General features: G+C 42.2%; 1 protein-coding gene across 1 annotated transcript; it reads right to left on the bottom strand.

Moving 5' to 3' along the window:
* Window positions 1–1,585: 1,585 nt before the first annotated feature.
* On the bottom strand, window positions 1,586–18,996 carry idh1 (isocitrate dehydrogenase (NADP(+)) 1). The gene is made up of 9 exons (XM_061791946.1): window positions 18,861–18,996; window positions 18,081–18,210; window positions 12,653–12,944; window positions 9,858–9,960; window positions 5,761–5,938; window positions 4,891–5,042; window positions 3,314–3,454; window positions 3,072–3,234; window positions 1,586–2,232 (listed from the first exon to the last, which is right to left on the bottom strand). The coding sequence occupies exons 2-9, from the start codon at window positions 18,200–18,202 to the stop codon at window positions 2,139–2,141; spliced, it is 1,245 nt and encodes a 414-aa protein (XP_061647930.1). The 5' UTR covers window positions 18,203–18,210; window positions 18,861–18,996; the 3' UTR covers window positions 1,586–2,138.
* Window positions 18,997–19,099: the final 103 nt, after the last annotated feature.

The raw sequence follows: 19,099 nt of genomic DNA, 5'->3' as shown, positions 1-19,099 counted from the left end.
GTGTTCCAACCCACACCAATATCGACAACTTGTAACTGTTGCAAGTCCGAAAGCCGCATTTGTTAAGGATTTATTGCACGTTGGGCTTGCCTTGTAGTTGGGCTGCATGAACCAAAATCTTAATCACAATCATTTTGATCAATATTTGAATCACAATTGTTGATCACATCAGGCAAGCTGCAGCCCAACATCAAACAAAATTATTAATTATTAAGTTAAATAATGATATGTAAACGTGAAATATGAACTAAAACCATCCACGCATTTCTGAGTCCCAGACGTTTTTCTGCAGAGAGACCTGAACTCAGGTCATTCGAATTTCTTGAGCTTATCTATGTCACTAGCAAAGATCTCCGCCTACCTCTCCCCCCCCCCCCGATCCAGCGCTCTCAACATAACAAACACGTGTGCTCTCACAAGTGGGTCTTCTACACGGAGGCAACCAATCAGAGGAAAGGGGGCGGTCTTAGCCAAATATGGACATAACAGATACAAAACTGGGTCAAAAAGAAGGGCCTTTTCTCGACACTTGTATGACAAAACCAAGGTCCATCCATCCATTCTAAAAACCGCTTATCCTGGTTAGGGTCGCGGGGCGTCGGAGCCTACGCCAGCGGACTTCGGGCGAAAGGCGGACTACACCCTGAACTGGTTGCCAGTCAGTCACAGGGCACATATCGACACAGACAACCATTCACACTCACATTCACACCGTCACTGAGTGGGAACTGAACCCATGCTGCCCGCACCAAAGTCAGGCGAGTGTACCACGACACCATCACATGACCAAAACCAAGTGACACTTTCATACTAAAAAAACTCCCCTCCCGAAATTAATTTCAGATTTACAGTGTGACGTATTTTCCAAATTTCACATTTGCTATTTCTATGGAATGCACATCTCCCGAAAACTCCACGCTCTGGAAATTACAGAAAGCCTCGGACTTCAATGAGTCACACCTCTTGAGTCCTTGCGCACAAATGAGACGCTTCGCAAGGTGGGTGTGTCAGAAGCCATTAAGGGAGAATGCACGTACTTTGAAGGGGCATGAGTCAGGTGCGTAAAAAACTCAATGGGTTATCAAAGACCCTAATTCTCAAAAAGATTGTGGTGGGACATGTCACAGAGTGACATTTTATGACGAAAACATTTCTAAGCTGTGTAGCAGCCTGGAAAACATTTTTTTTTGGGGGGGTAAAAATTTGTGTGGTGTGGGAAGTATAAAGTATGAGTATCATTTAATGTTACATTAACGAAGGTATGCTTTATTTGATAAGGGGTAAGGACCTGGGACACCTGTTGCCCCAAAAAAATAGAGAAACTCTCATACCGCTTAAAATGTTTTTTGATTGGGTTCTTGAGAGTTGGCAAAATTAAAAAGAAAATCTTAATTTAATATTTCGATAACCTTTTCCACGCAAATATAAATTACAGTGGGATCTGGTTCATTTCAATTATTGTCTGCTGTTTTCGTAAAAACACTGGTGCAAATTCCATTTTTGGACAGAATAAGAATGACAATCATAACATTTAAACTAAACTTACATTGGAACATTTGAGGTGTTTAAAAAAAAAAAAAAAACATCAGATGGACATTTTAATGAGGTTCTATGGCAGGATGTTGTTACTTGGATGCAAATAGACAACACTGGTAATACAAAGATTTCTAAATGTAAAATTGAAATAAACTTGGTCAAACATAAAACCACGTGTAATTATTCTTCATGATTAGAATTATTACTGGAGCTTCTCAGTTAGCACTATTCAATGGCATGCATGTAGCTCCACATTTTTGTTTTCATCTTTCTTTCTTGTCCAAAACATAAAAACATGTTTGCTATTTTTCAGATTAAAAACAAACACATAAAAAGACAAAAAAAACAAACAAACAAAAAAAAAAAAATCACACAAAATCTGGAGTTACATGTTTTACATTGGACAGTGACGCAATGCTTTTTGTGTATTATTCATACTTCATTCGAGTACCGTGCAGTCTATTCACACCTCCTGTGTGAAGGAATTAATGTATTCTCTATTCCAAAGTCCTGCTGGAGACGTGGACCGGGTCTTCCCTGCTTTTGTCTGACCGGCAAGCCTCCAGCGGCAGCAGCAGCGTGAGCGTGCGCGTTCAAGTGCATCACAGCTTAGGCTGATTGGCCAGCTTGGCCTTTAGGTTCTCTGCCAGCTTGTCCAAGAACTCGAAGGTGTTCAGGTAGTCAGCACGTTTCACACTGTAAGCAGAGGAAGATTAGTGGGAAAATGTATTAGGTTTTGAAAAGTGTTACATCCTTTTCCATGATTTAAACAACCTCTTCATCATGCTGTTCACATTTCGACCTCGTGAGACTGGAGAGATTGGAAGAGATGGGTATCGAAGTGGACGTCCATGGAAATGTATTGGTTGATTCATGGACGCCTGTTGTGAAATTTGCCATTCAACTATTTGTTTGAGAACAGCAAGTTGTGCAAAAAATACTGAAACATTGAAAAGTTGGACATACGCATTCAAATGTTTCGAGAAGGTCTGATTAAATTCACGTATTTGCAGATTTTTGGGAGGCGCGATCCTCAGTTATTGGGGGGAGCAAAATACTTTCAGTATGTATGATATTTCCTGCATCTCAATAATTGAGACAACGAGCCATTTGTGTCAGCTGTGAACATAACATGTTACACACTCCCATAGTGAAAGGGAGAAGGTGGTTTACTCGCTCCACTCCCAACGCCCGACTTACTCATCCGCTCACAAATATAACAGCAGTGGTGTTGGATTTGTGGCAGTCAGCAGGAGTGGAGAGATAAGATGGCGGCGTTCATGTCTGCTTTTGCTGACTAAACATGGCATCAAAACCAGTGGAATGTGTAAATCCATTTACTACTTACGCCTATTCGCGCTTTCGCCGTCCCTACCCTCCACTTATAGTCGGGGTCCACTGTAGTGCATTTTATGTTCATTCTAAAATTTCACCCGAAAGCTGAACATCCTGGACATTTTGTGAGTTACGTGACAGCCGCTTTAGTGAAAACGGTGATAAAGATTGTCAGCACCGACAAATTGCGACTAACTAACTTTGACAGGCCCTTGATGCAGATGGCCAAATCCTTGGTCATGAAGCCCGCCTCAATGGTCTCGACACAAACGTCCTCAAGTGCTTCCGCGAACACGCGCAGCTCCACGTTGCTGTCCAGCTTCGCGCGATGGAGGAGGCCTCGCGTCCACGCAAAGATGGATGCTGCGAGGAACAAAATGCTCCAATCATTCTCGGACACAAACAGAACGTCCATGTTTGGGTTATAGCTGATGCTCCGTACCTATGGGGTTTGTGGAGGTTTCTTTCCCCTGCTGATGTTGCCTGTAGTGGCGCGTCACTGTGCCGTGCGCCGCCTCCGACTCCACGGTCCGTCCGTCTGGACAGATCAGCACACTGGTCATCATACCCAGGGAGCCGTAGCCTATAAGGGGGAAAGATCTGTTACTGCATGTTTGCGCTTTTACAAACCAATACTTCCGGAGGCCTTACTTTAACAAACGCTTACTAGTGACTTCAACTAATTGCACACAAACGGGTGACAGAATATTAGTGAAGCATTTGAGTCTCCCCCATTGGATGTGGGCAAGGCTTTAGATGATTGCCATTTAACACAAAACTCAAACTAAAGAATGCGATTTCCGCAGAAATTGCATGTGAATGCCGAAGAGCTGACGCCGAACTGATATGCTGTGAAATCAACGCATTGTGGAAATGTACAATGTGAGACTTGAAACTGCAATGACTGGAATTGAAAGAAGGTAACTATGTAAAATATCTTTTAATTTGGGAATTTTATTGTGGAAATATGGGAATTTTGGGAATGTTCAAATAGTGGCATTGGCTTGCTTTGGTCGAGGAATGTGGAAACAAAACGATAAAATATCTGCATGAACGTTGGGGAATACAGTGTTCTCCCATACATTCCAAAATTTCTTATTCACCTATATGTGCATTTGCGCTTGTGGCTCATTTGGTAGAGCGGGTTGTCCAGTAACCCAAGGGTCGACGGTTCAAATGAACTCCGACTGTTTGCGTGTGTCAAGACACTGAACCCAAATGTGCTCCCATTGGGCCTGGCAGCAGCCGCCCACTGATGTATGAATGAGTGTGTGAATGGGCCAATGTGAGGCTTCGTAAAGCACTTCGGGCATTGTGATGGCGTAGATAAAGCGCTATCTAAGGGAAGTCCAGTTACCATTTTTTTTTTAACCTGAAAAACTCACTCAATATTGTGCTCAGGCCACTACAAATAAGTATTGCATGACCACCATCTTGTGGCATGTATTGGCAATTATAAATCTTTTATTACTTGCGGATTATTATTTTTATTTGGAATGTGAAAAATAGTTCAGAAGATATCCTGAATGAGCTGCACAGTTGGAAGTTAGAATGTGAAAGCTGAGCAACATTTTTGGGTGGAATGTCTTATTTACTTGAATGTGTTTTTTCATTTAGAAAAGGTGGAATTGTTGGAATGTGGACAACATACATTTTGTGAATATTTGGAAGTTTGAATGGTTTGAATTAGTTGAGAGATGTGGATGGAGTAAAATGTCAAAATTTGGGGAGAATAATAATGGTTTGGAATAACGTGTGAATGCTTTACAGTATTTTCTGCAAGGTCAAACTTAATCAAACTTGTTGTATATGATAAAATTGCTGCCCTGGCGATAGAAATCTAGTGGACATGTCAGTTTTCTAAATTAGTCACAGTACCATCGAGTAGAGACAGAAAATGCCTAACACGCATATTTAATGAATCAACACAGGAACCGTCAACTAAAAATAGAAAAGCCCCGTTGCTACATTTCAGATTTGTTTTGCTGTTTTATGCACCAATCCATCCATTGTGCCAACCTTGAGCCACGGAGTCAGACTGTACATCTCCATCGTAGTTCTTGCAGGCCCAAATGAAGCCTCCATCTGACTTCATGGCCTGGGCCACCATGTCGTCAATCAGCCGGTGCTCGTACCAGATACCTTTGGCCTCAAACTTAGCACGGTATTCCCTGTTGAGCAAAAATAAGTAGGAGTGTCTTTTTTTTAAATTTCAAAACGATTTCCCCCCCACATAAAATAATAATAAATCAATTAATCTGTTCCAGGCTCAAACCATCATTATCCTCATAACTTCATAATTTTTTTTTTTTTTGGGGGGGGGGGGGGTATCAAATCCACACTCCAAAATCATGCATGTTAGGTTCAAAGTCTGAATTGTCCATAGTTGTGAATGTGAATGGTCGTTTGTCAATGTGCACCCTGCGAGCAACCTGTCAAGGGTTTACCCCGCTTGTCACCCAAAGCATGCTGGGATAGGCTCAAGCTCAACCGCGACCCTAGTGAGGATAAGATATAGAAAATGGATAGACGGATATCATTGTTGATATTGAACTAAGCAGTCTTTGTACGTTGCAAAGTTCCACTACTGGTTGCATGGTTACCATTCCACTTTTCTGCATTGCCATCTATGCTGCCCCTCTGTTGTGGCATCACAGATATAAAAAAAAAAAAAAGACGGAAAAGAAAAACAGACTAGATTCTTACTGAGCTGATGTCTCAAGAGACTTGCAGCCACCTCGCATGGTTTGAACTACAGTTTGATGTTGATGAAGGTACAGTATGTCTGATTTTTCTCTGTACCCCTTTTGGTGTGTTTGACTATGAAAGAGACAAACGTACAAGTGTGTGAATGCTTCTGTGTGTATGTGTGTGCGTGCATGCGCGTACTTCTCATAAATCTCCTGGAAAATGTCTTTGAATCGTCCATCGTACTTCTTCAAGATGGTGTTCTTGGTGCTGAGGTAGAGAGGCCAGGACTTAACAAGAGCCATTTGAAAGGAGCTGTGAGCAAAGTCCCTGATGGATTTGTCTGTGTTGTACATCCCCAATGCCACGCCACCAGTGCCTGCACACAAATATTACACACGTTATAGATGATATAGAACAATAACGTGAAAGTTTTAAGAAAACAAGATGAGGAGGAAGAGACGGGGAATGTGGTGCCGGGACAAAGCGTCGAGCAGGGAGGAGACGATATCAACGTGTCCTCTGTCTGTTATCATGGGAAACGTTAGTCACAACTTTCCCCATTGTGGGACTAATAAAAGTTATCTAATCTAATCTAATCATGACGGGTTGGGTATTTTTTATTATTATTTTTTTAAATAAAGAGAGGCAGAGACTGAATACACCGTGGGCTGGACGCCAGCCCATCACGGTTCACATATAGAACTACAACCATTCATGCTCGCGTTCACTCCTCCAGTATGGACAGTTTAGACCAGGCTTTGCACGATCAGGATGTTTGGGGCTGATCATCGATCAAGTTGAAAAAAAAAAAGACAACCGATCACAAGATGGAGCAATGTGTCTACTTACATGACTTCATTTATTGTATAAACTTTTGTGCTGTATATTGAGTTTAGTATTCTCTCGCACAGAGGTGTCAAACACCAGAACCGACCCGCCAGGGGGTCCAAATCGGCCCGTGGGGATGGAGAACACATTCACTGCTATTTTTCAATAAAAGTAATTTTTGTTGCTAGTTTTGTTCACTGGAGGGTGCACTGAGAACACTTAAATGACATTGATGCACTTGTGAAGGCCAAACGTTGCCAAGTTTCAGCAGCACCCTAATATAAAATGGAGTGCCATGTTCACACTAAGATTCTGTGAAAATAAATACCATCCATCCATCCATTTTCTGAGCTGCTTATCCTCACAAGGGTCGCGGGAGTGATTCAAAAGAGGTTGGTTTGTTGTAATCTTTTTTTTTTTTTTTTTTCTCTCTCCATGCACTACCACAACTTAAATTTGTTATGTATACATTTACAAAGAGCGGCACGGTGAGGGACTGGTTAGCACATCTGCCTCACAGTTCTGAGGACCGGGGTTCAAATGCCGACCCCGCCTGGGAGGAGTTTGCATGTTCTCCCCGTGCTGTTTTTTGGGGGGGAAATTCGCATTATACATGAGAAATTATGTTACTTTAACAATTACTGTTAATGACATGCTACCTCTAACTTTTCTCACTGTCCCAGCTATATGGACGGGTGTTGTCCAGAGTTTGCGTCCGTTTGGCAGAAGAGAATTACCTGTGTAATCAAAAAAAAATATATAATAATAATTAAAAAAAAAAAAAAATACATAGCTTAAGCTTTAGTCCACTATCACAAGGCTAAGGCTAATATAGGCAATGATTAGCATCTACGGTCTTCTACTTTTCCTTTCGGCTTGTCCCTTTAGGGGTCGCCACAGCGCCGTCATCCTTTTCCACGTAAGCCTATCTCCTGCATCCTCCTCTCGAACACCAACTGCCCTCATGTCTTCCCTCACGACAGCCATCAACCTTTTTGGTCTTCCTCTCGCGCTCTTGCCTGGCAGCGCCTTCCTCATCATCCTTCTACCAATATACTCACTATTTCTCCTCTGGACGTGTCCAAAACCATCGAAGTCTGCTCTCTCTAACTTTGTCTGCAAAACATCTAACCTTGGCTGTTCCTCTGACGAGCTCATTTCTAATTTTATCCAACCTGCTCACTCCGAGAGCGAACCTCAACATCTTCATTTCCGCCACCTCCAGCTCTGCTTCCTGTTGTCTCTTCAGTGCCACTGTCTCTCATCCGGCTAATCTTCATTCCTCTGCTTGCAGTGCATGCCTCCATCTTTCTAACTGCTCCTCCACCTGCTCCCTGCAGATTACAATGTCATCTGCAAACATCATGGTCCACGGGGATTCCAGTCTAACCTCATCCTTCAGTCTATCCATCACCACTGCAAACTCTCAGTGTCCCACTTCTTCTTAGCTAACCTTTTTCCTTGTATGAGTTCCTTTCCTGTGAGGTTCCACCACCAAGTCTCCTTCTCTCCTTTCCTGCCAGAAGATACAACAAGTACTCTCCTGCCTGCCTCTCTGATCACCTTGGCTGCAGTGGTCCAGTCCTCCTGTCCACCGAGAGCCTGTCTCACCTCTTCACGAAAAGCTGCACAACACTCATCCTTTCTCAGCTTCCACCACATGGTTCTCTGCTCTGCCTTTGTCTTCCTAACCTTCCTCCCCACCACCAGAGTCATTTTACACACCACCATTCTATGCGGTCTAGCCACACTCTCCCCTACCACTACCTTTAAGTTTTCAGCCGGATGCCCTTCCTGACGCAACCCTCTGCATTTATTCGGGCTTGGGACCGGCCTACAGTTTGCACTGGCTTGTGCCCCCCCCATAGGGCTGCATTATTAGCATCTACGGTATATCGCTTTAAACAACCGATAAACACAAACAGAGCAGCAACACATGTAGAGAGACAATATAACAGTACTCACAGTCATACACCGTATTCTTTATTTTTTGCTTTCAACTGTATGAATCCCATTTGAGTTCTAGGCATGACATAATCTGGTGCAATAGGATTGGCTGCTGCATCTAGGCAGGAAAGTAAGCACGGAGTGAGTATGAATCGACCTTTATACTGCCCCCACGTGGCAAAGGTACACACACCAGAATGAGCAGCACAATATGCATTGAATAAAAGAGTAAGTGTGACAAAAACAGTTTAATTCTTTTTAAAATTCTATTTAAGTATGCCATCACTGTATGTTTTTATAAAGTATATCTTTTTTTATCATCACATGGGAAGGATTGACTGGATTAATGCCATTTCCATTGATTTCAATAGGTAAAGATGATTTGAGATAAGAGTGTTTCAAATTAAGAGCATGGTAATGAACAAATTAAACTCATATCTCAAGGCACCACTGTAATTATCCATTCCATCCATTTTCTGTACCGCTTATCCTCGTGGGCATGCTGGAGCCAATCCTTGCCGACTCTGGGCAAGAGGCGGGGTACACACTGTACTGGTCGCCAGCCAATCCAAGGGCAACCATACACACTCACATTCACACCTACGGGCAATTTACAGTCTTCAATTAACCTACCATGCATGTTTTTGGAATGTGGGAGGAAGCTGGAGTACCTGAAAAAAACAAAAAACAAAAACAAAAAAAAACCACACACGCAGGCACGGGAGAACACGCAACCTCCACACAGGCGAGGCCAGATAGGAACCCGTGTCCTCAGAACTGTGAGGCAGATGTGCTAATCAGTCGTCCACCGTTCTACAATCAATTAATCACGTTCATGAATAGTTATCAAATTATTTCAAATTTGACCTGAAAACAACTACACTTTAAAATAAATGAATTGACTAATTAACAACTAATCAATTATCAAATTAATCCATTTTATTTATCAATCTATTTTGGTAATCGATTAATTGTTGAGAGAATTTAAAATTGTCCAAATCCTCGGAATTTCAGCCTCTCAACAGTAAACATTCTCAAATTTTGCAATCCTCCATGAAAGCAGACCGATTAGCTATGTGTTTCATCAAAATAAGACATTACTTATTTTATTACTTTGGAAAATCATCAACATTTTTTCCTACTTTCCGACACGTTACAGACCAAACCAGTAACTGAATCCAAATCACCTTATGTTTGTGCATTTTCTGCACTGTCAATTTGAAATAATGCCGTTTTTGAATAAAGGCATGTAAATAAATAAATAAAAATGTACCAAATATTCAAAAAATAATCAACATGTTAATCAATTATTAAAATAATCGTTAGTCGCAGCCCTAAAATAAAGGATTGTAATTTACAGAGTGCTAAAAGAGATTAAACAGACTAAAAAAAAAATCTAACTCTGGCTAAAAACACCTTTTCAACAAAAAAAAAGTTGGTAAAATACTTACAGGTAGAGTGTGAAAAGGGAATAAAAGAATAAAACAATTTATGTCAGATGCTTGCGTGTACTCAGCTACCTTCAAAATTATGGACAACGAACTTGACCTGCTCTCCGCTTACTGGCGTGTAGATCATCTCCACTTTGCCCGGCCCGGGAATCACAAAGTCGGTGGCTTTGTACTGCAGGGAACATAGTGAAGAAAAGGTCAACGCTGTACAAATACATGACCCAAACAAAGTAACATTCAAAGACCCACTAAGGAAGCCAACAGAGACACTAGCCGAAAAACACAAAACACTTCAGGGAAGATGCCTTTTTTGGGTTGTAGGCATAGCTTGATGGCTAACTGCACAATGTAGTGATGATAGAAATGGGTCAAGCTATTATTACTAAGTTACTCGCAATTAACTCATAATTCCGGCGAAGAGCTTTAGAGGGCATTATACTGCATAGTGGGGGAGGGCCGACTCATCCTGATCCCTGGGCACGTCCTACCCCAAAAACCCGGCCAGCTGAGATGGTGAGAAAGAGTTTCAAGCTATAGCTCAACAATTCAGTACTTGTTCTCAGTCTTTGCACATTTTCAGCAATTCCCTGCAAACATATTTAATGCATTTAGAAACAAAGTATGAAAATTACTTCAGTGCGACTTTAAAGTAATGGTCTGTTAAACTCCGTTTGATATAAGCGATAGAGCAGAGCTTTTCAGAGACATTACACAACTTTCCGGCACATGACTCTTCACCTAGATAGAGTTCTTGCTCTGGGGCCGGAGCAGTGTTGACTCTGGCCTGAAGGCCAGGACATGACGGTACAAAGGCCTTCTTATGAAATAAAAACATTTTACTATAGATCTCCTGACGACAGAACATGTCTGCGATAACCACAACTCAGTGAGAGAGACAGTCAACAGTTTGTTATGCATTAAACGGAACTGAGTCCCCCCACCCCTGCCCCCTCCCACAAAAATTCTTCCTAGTCTATGAGGAAATAACTTTGACTCAAACAAGATTGTTGACTTATTTTCTAATTCTATCTATAAATGGGACCATACTTTTTGACACGGAAGTGTGTACTAGGGCTGTAAGGTATTGGGAAAAAAATGACATATAGATTTTTTTTTAAACCTGTGCTATATATTGTGATGTGAAAGAATGCAGGACCAGTGTCCGGAAAGCTTGTTTCCTACGCAAACTAGTTCAAAGTTCTGTTCATTGTTCCAAAAATAAACTAGTTCAGTTCATAATTCAAAATTTTGAAAAACGAACGAGCAGATATATATATATTATTTTTTTCCCCCAATGTTGCTGACGTGCTATTACCTTCAAAATACTGGTATTTAATTTCTCCATTGTTGCCACGCATTCAGTCCACACAAGTATCCAGATGCAGCTTTCACACTACAATCTCAAATGAAGGACAAAACATGTTGTTTGAATGGTGTTTTTTTTTTTAAATGAAGAAATAAAACAAAAACAGGACTTTTGTCCTTAATGTGGAAATGAAAACACGCAACACAGTATGACAGGGACGATGGTGAAAGGACACGGAGAACTTTGCATTCCTTGCAGCTCCGACTGACTATACTAGCAGAATAATTTATCCATCCATCCATTTTCTGAGTCGCTTCTCATCACTAGGGTCACGGGCGTGCTGGAGCCTATCCCAGCTATCATCGGGCAGGAGGCGGGGTACACCCTGAACTGCTTACCAACCAATCGCAGGGCACATACAAACAAATAACCATTTGCACTCACATTCACACCTACGGGCAATTTAGAGTATTCAATTAATCTGCCATGCATGTTTTTGGGATGTGGGAGGAAACCGGAGTGCCCGGAGAAAACCCACGCAGGCACGGGGAGTACATGCAAACTCCACACAGGCGGGGCCGGGGATTGAACCCCGCTCCTCAGAACTGTGAGGCTGACGCTCTAACCAGTCGTCCACCGTGCCACCCATAATAATTTATCTATTCTTATATTTCAAAACATCACATCGACCCTGCGACGTGACTATTGCGTACAAGTACATCGTGATGACGATATCGTGCAGCCCTAGTGTGTACTGCTAATAATACAAAATATGTGATGGGGGCAAAAAAAATCCCGTAAATCAAGCCAGCTCACGTGTTATCTAATTAACCTTTGAGGTACTGTAAGTCCCACAGTCCAAAGAATTGTATGGTTTTAGAGGATCAAAATGTATTCCACCTGATCTTTCAGATTCTCTTGAAAACATTATCTACATTACATTAGAAAAGAAGTTATAAATTGGTCATCATTAAGGGAGTCTGTGTTATATTGCCTGCGTCAGGCAGCACCGAGGTCAACAAGAAAAGATGCAGCGTAATTAACAGCAGATCAAAGAGGATGCCCCTTGACTGCAATACAGTCTAGCGCATAGGCAGCACTGAGCTCTACTAGATGTGCAGCATAATAGAAGGAGAGGCAGAGAAGGTTCCCCAACTAAATAAACTCAACGAAACGAAACTCCGGAAATTGTCATTTTCTCCACAAAGCAAATAATATATGCCTGTGAGTATTTTGTATCTGTTCTTGCTCCGTGTGTGTTAAAGTAGCAGTTGTTTTAACAGCAGGTTTATAATTACCGAGACATCAATGCTAATTCCCATTAGCCCGTCTATGCTATTTCACATTATATGTTAGCATTAAGTTCGTAGACTTAAGCTCAACAAAAATACATGCTTTGAACATTAAGGTGTTTAAATATACCATGTTTCTTATTTGTCATTGTTATGTCATGCATCAGTTCTAAAGTAAACTTCAACAGCAAACAGCTTGAAGCAAGCCCATTTTTTTCTCTTATTTGGAGAACTTTGCAAGCAACAGTTTTCTTCTTTTCGTTTACCTGATCTCCATGGGCATGCCTGCCAATGATGATGGGCTTGACCCAGCCAGGCACCAGACGGGGGATGTTCCGGCAAATGATGGCCTCCCTGAAGACGGTGCCGCCCAGTATGTTCCGAATGGTCCCGTTGGGCGAGCGCCACATCTGCTTGAGCTTGAACTCCTCCACGCGCTTTTCATCCGGCGTGATGGTGGCACACTTGATGCCCACGCTGTAGCGCCGCACCGCCTCAGCTGCCTCCACCGTCACCTGGTCATTCGTAGCGTCGCGGTTCTCCATTCCTAAGTCGTAACTGTGTGGGTAGTGAGAGAAAAATTTTTAGTCACACGGGAGGTTTTGTTTCTTGACATTTTGTAATTTTTTTTATTACCAATCATTTATTCTTAGTTTCATTTTGCACTGCAAACTGTTGACATATTGTATGCTGAAAATTAGTGCAGTAAAAATGTTTTCCCTAACATGATCAATAATTTTGATGAATAATCATGATTACATTATTGATAAAAATAATCATGATTATCATTTTGGCCATAATTATGGAACACTAGCTCAATATCATTCATTCCTCCATTTTCTATAGTGCTTGTCCTCATTATGGTTGCATGTGAACTGGAGCCTATCCCAGCTGACTTTGGGTGAGAGGCAGGGTACGGCCTAAACTGGTTGCCTATCAATTGCAGGACATATATAATTTATAAAGAACCATTCAAGTTCTCATTCATACCTAGGTGAAGACGTGTTACTCATAACTCCACTGTGGTGCCAGGGATCAATTTCAAATTACAACACTGTGGCGACTAGTATTGTTACGTTCGCGAACGTTTCGTTCTGAAGAACAAATCTTTTTAGTGAACGAACTGAACCGAATCAGTTTATGAAATGATTAGTTCTTTTAGCTTGGCCGCCGTGAGGCGAGCGAGTCGACTGGGAGCGGAAACCATTTCCGAATCTTCGGCAAATGACCAATGAGCAGCCAGCGTGCAGGCGGGGGCAGAACTTCATTAAACATACTGCCATGTGATTTGCGATTCGCCAGCGTTGTCACTCACTTCGGGGAATGACCAATCAGCAGCCAGCGTCAGGCAGCGTCGTGCAGGCAGGGGAGGGACTTAAGTGAACTGAGTGATTCGTTCAGTGAACTGGTGTACTGAGGAACTGAAGAGTGATTCGTTCCGGGGAGGGACTTAAGTGAACTGAGTGATTCGTTCAGTGAATTGAGGAACTCAAGAACTGAAGAGTGATTCGTTTGTTGAACTTACATTTGCGATCCGTTAGACACGAGTGATTCGTTCGTTGAACTTCTTCGTTTGTGATCCGCTAAGGAGCGATGTACTAGTACGATGAGTGAGTTGTTTTTTGCAAGGAACGGCGTACTACGCCGTGAACGTACTCATGAGTTTACTTGAACTCAGAACACACACACAAAATACAACCAAGAGTGGAATTTTATGGTATATTTAATGACATCTACAAGGGATCTAGAGGGAAACACACGAAGGGGTCTAACAAACACTAATAACGGTAAAAGGGAGGAAAATCATCATACGAAAAGGGGGATAGAACATTGTGTGTTGGACTAAAGTTGGAAACGTGAGCATTTACTGCGTTGAGTCAGAGAGAGAGAAAGCAAAGTTGGGAGTTCGTGTGAAGCTCGTAATTTCCCCAAAATTATTAGGCACTGATGTTGTACATCATAGTAAGGACTGCAGTGTCGATTCACGAACGCAGATCAGCTGGTCTTTGGGGAGTAGTCTTCCTCCGGAACTCAGGTGGAAACGAAGCAGGTTTGGTTGAAGGAAAAAAAGATGCAACAACAAGAAATGATATTGTCCCATTTGGATGCGCTCGTAACTTTCCTGCCGGTTGAACTGGTGGCGGTCCGAGCTCTGGCCTCAGATGCGTGCGGGACCGGTACAGGATGCCAGTAGTTGCTCGCTGAGGCTCTGCCGACCAATCGTGGCTAGGAAAAGCGATCAAAGTCGCATGGCCGACTTCGATCGAAAACGCCGCCGGTTTGGTTGCGGCGGCCGTTCGCGCACGTGGTGGCTCTGGAGGCGCCAGATGACAATGGAAACAAAAGAAGGGGGAGGGGGTTGGCCGGAGGCTACCCGGCTGGCGAGCTGCCAGCAAGACAAGAGGAGAGGAAAAACACAAGACTGGAGGGAGAAGGTGTGAGTTAAGAGTTAAATACCCCATACACACCTATTTGTTATATAAGATAATGCAGACATAGATCTAATTATTTCCATTTTCCATCCCATTTTTCTTCACTAGGGTCGTGGGCGTGCTGGAGCCTATCTCAGCTGACTGGGCGAGAGGCGAGGAAACAGAAAAAGAAAAGTTTACCTGGATCAGTTTGTTGTGCCAAAATCAACCAATGAATTAGAAAAGAAACAGGCAAAAGAAAAATCACCTGTATCAGAACTTCCCCGTGTTATTAGAGAAGACTCTTCTTCAATGAGGAGCTGTAGTCCTCCTTCCCTTTCCCCTCCTTAGTTAACGTTAATGAGCAATAAACTGTTATCTATTTATTTTATGTTTTATTTCTTTAAAAGTGTGTTTTCACTTATGTCTATATTGCACTATATTTATTTTTAACCACACATTGATAAAAAAGGTAAGTATAATTTAATTTAACATTACCTTGAGTTAAGAACAAACGGGGTCACGGAACCAATAAACACATTCACTGCCATTGACGGCTTTAGAAGTCAAATATCCATGTTAACTGGGAAGGCTTGCAGTGAATGAGTTAAGTTTCACTGCATACAGGTATACAATAATAGAATGTAACTTCAACCAAACTATCAAACAAATAAATATCAAAACAGCAAACATAAGTAATATGGCTCCCACACATACAGTGGTCTCCATTTTAGAAAAGATGCGATCAGTTCTCTGCGCCGGCTGTCAAAAAAAACCCAACAACAACAAAAAAGAAAAAACACTGCTTTTATTTAAAAAATGATGTTCTATACTGTATATTATATGATTCTTATTAGGTGATTAGTCATCTGTGTTGATGCTGTGATGGATTTAAAAAAGGAGGACAGTTAAGAAGATGAAGCCAAAGAGTGTCGAGGGCAATAACCTACATTTCTGCGGCATCTAATTCACCTCATTTCTCTGCTAATTGTACTTCTTGCAAGACCTGACAAGCTGCATGAATAAAAGGCATTAACCTCCAACCTGGCTCACTTTATTTGCACCTACACACTTTGTTTGAGAACAGACATGACCTTTCACCCACTTTCTCCATCCCGAGCAACAACATCCTGAATCGACACCCATGATTTTATGTCTAATATACCAGTGAGAAGGAAGCTTTCAGCAAACAAGATCAGGTTTGACAAGTATATTGTCTGTGTGTGTTGGATTGCCAAGGCATGTGTGAGAGGGACATGCATACCAACATTCTTTGGACAAGCAACCCCATATGGGTTGCAAAGTCTTACGTGACATGTGCGTACGTGACACTGTGAGCCCTTTTTCACAACACTATTTACAATATCTAGAACCATTAAGTGCATCTAGTATGACAATAAACAGCCATCTCAATGACACGTGTTTCGAAGTGTGAGTTTGGATAATAACTCAACCAAAATGTGTGTGAGCAAAGGTTACACAAAGTTTGACAACACCAAACGGATATAATTACGCCATCGCAGCAAAACATTGATAAAGGTTGCTCCAAATTGATAGCTAAAGCCCAGTCCGTCCAAAGTTACGTGAAGTGAGCAGACTCACATTCAAAACTGTTACGACTCCAGCTTCACCCGATGCCTTGCCAATTGTTATCAAAGTACTGTTTCAGTTAATTTTCAATGTGGTTAACTTGCTTTTCACACTTGTGTGACAATTATGACATTAAGCCTATGTTATTAAAGTTAAGACTGACTGTTTCATTGATTTTAACGTTAAATAGAGGTGATAGTAATACCATATACGTACAGATTATATACACACATACACACACAGACATACATATACATATATATATATATATATATATATATATATATATATATTAGACTTTAAACCGATCTGTTCGGCTTGATCGTATCAACCGATAATTAGCCTTTTATGCTGATCGGCTTTAATGTCATAATTTGCCGATTCGATCGGCTCCGCAAAAGACATTCACTCCGCGTTGCCGTCATGTACAGTATGTTTGAATCCAACAGCTAGTTTATTTCTAGCCTTGTCGTGTGTCTTTTGACGTAGTACTGTAAATATCTGCTCGCCAATAAAGTAATTTAAAAAACATGTCGGCAGGGTGGGACAGACGACAAGACAAATTTGGCCTTTCACGGTTGTACTATGTCAGACTACTGCAATGAAATCTTGTATTCCGACACCACTTCATCCCGTCTTTATTGGCTTTATCTTATCAACGCAAACATCGGATACACTCGTTACCATGGCGACAACAACAACAACAACAATGAATCGCACGTGTATTGTGTTGGTCAAAAAAGAACAAAATGGGGGAACAAACGTGTGGTGGTCACAATCGCTTAGGAGAGGACATTCTTTTAAGGATTGCTTGAGGAATGTTCACATTCTTTGAATAAAATACGGCTCGCAAGCAGGCAACAAAACATTATGTCGCCTAGCAAGCCACTAACGGTTGTACATAAACATGCCGGTGTTCGGTCAAATCATGCTCTAAAGTTTCAGTGTGTGTGAAGTAATTCCATTATGTCTGTCATGTTGTAATGTTGGCGGCACGGTGGACTAACACTGGTTAGAGCGTCAGCCTCACAGTTCTGAGGACCCGGGTTCAATCCCCAGCCCCGCCTGTGTGGAGTTTGCATGTTCTCCCCGTGCCTGCGTAGGTTTTGTCCGGGCACTCCGGTTTCCTCCCACATCCCAAAAACATGCATTAATTGGAGACTCTAAATTGCCCGTAGGCATGACTGTGAGCACGAATGGTTGTTTGTTTCTGTGCCCTGCGATTGGCTGGCAACCAGTTCAGGTTGTACCCCGCCTCCTGCCCGATGACAGCTGGGATAGGCTCCAGCACGCCCGCGACCCTAGTGAGGAGAAGCGGCTCAGAAAATGGATGGATGGATGTTGTAATGTTAGTTTGACCTGATTATAGAATACTTTTGAAGATACTTAGTATACAGTACACAGGTGTATACAGTAAATGAACAAGTCATTTAAATAGACATTGCTCCATCTTGTGATCGGATCGGTGATATCAGTTATTGTTTTTTTTAAACTTGCTGATGGGTGATTGCCCACAAAAATCCTGATCGTGTAAAGTCCAATATAAACACACATACAGTATATCAAAACGTTCCAGCATTTGAAGCTGTGCTTTTAAGACAACCATTAATAAACGACATGCCGGTATTGTTTGCTTTTCCTCACCCAGATCCAGAAATACCATTAATACCCCTGTAGTCTATGATATCATTACCTGTGCAAGTCCAGTTCCAGGTAGGGGAAGATTAGCTTCTGCTTGATGAGCTCCCAGATGACACGGGTCATTTCGTCACCCTGCATCTCCACCACAGAACCGGCCTTGATTTTGGTAGCCATTGTCGAGCCTGCAAACGCACACGGAACACAAGCGTTAGGATTGGGATGAAGCCATCGAAAAGTAGGGGGAGTAGTGAATCGGTGAATGAGTTCATTCATAGTGGGACGCAGCATTAGTGCCAGTTCTGATTATGAAGACTACAAAAACCCTGCAGATTAATTTCTTAAACTTCAACCAGATCTCTGTGGTTTCTAAATAAAAGCTACGCCATTGTCTCCTTTTAAAATGTGATTTGTCAATATGAATGTGGGTCTTTCTAACTTTTCCTCACTAGTAGAAGCTTTTCAAGTGAATGGCTCACTTGTGAAAGTTATACATGGCAGGCAGGGAGGGAGGCAGGGGGGGGAATTTATAGGAGGAACACCCAAACAGGAAGTAAAAGTATAACTGGAGCAGGATGAGCAGTCTCATCAAATGGAGGGGGGGGAAAAACGACAACCGTCAAACTAACCAAACATGACAAGAAGCTTGCCCCACACGATATGTACATTTGAAAAGCAATGGAGTCGTTCTCTCGTCTTCAATTGTACACTCTCGTACAAAACCGAAGCCCCATTAGCACGAGAAGAGAAGCGAACAATGGCAGTGACAATACCGTCCTTCCTGCGGCTTGACAGTCTATCACGAAGACAGTACTAAAACCGTGCATATTCCTACCTTATTTAGCGGGTAAAAAGGGAGGAAGAAGGCGGAATAATTCCCACAATTAGCTCGAGCTGGGAGAGGTTGCGACAGGCTGGCAGCAAGGCGAGCAGGTTGGTCGCCTGCTTCCTCCCATTCGGGCTAGTTTGACAAGACATCCACCAATCAGAGAAGAGAGGAAAACGTTAAGTACCAATCAGACGCGACCGTACGACTGAGTGGGCGTGGCGTCGTGTATTTTGGGCGTCAATGTA

The sequence above is a fragment of the Phyllopteryx taeniolatus genome, chromosome 12 (genome assembly GCF_024500385.1).
Source record: "Phyllopteryx taeniolatus isolate TA_2022b chromosome 12, UOR_Ptae_1.2, whole genome shotgun sequence".
Taxonomy (NCBI): Eukaryota; Metazoa; Chordata; class Actinopteri; order Syngnathiformes; family Syngnathidae; genus Phyllopteryx; species Phyllopteryx taeniolatus.
This window is presented reverse-complemented; position numbering and strand designations above follow the sequence as displayed.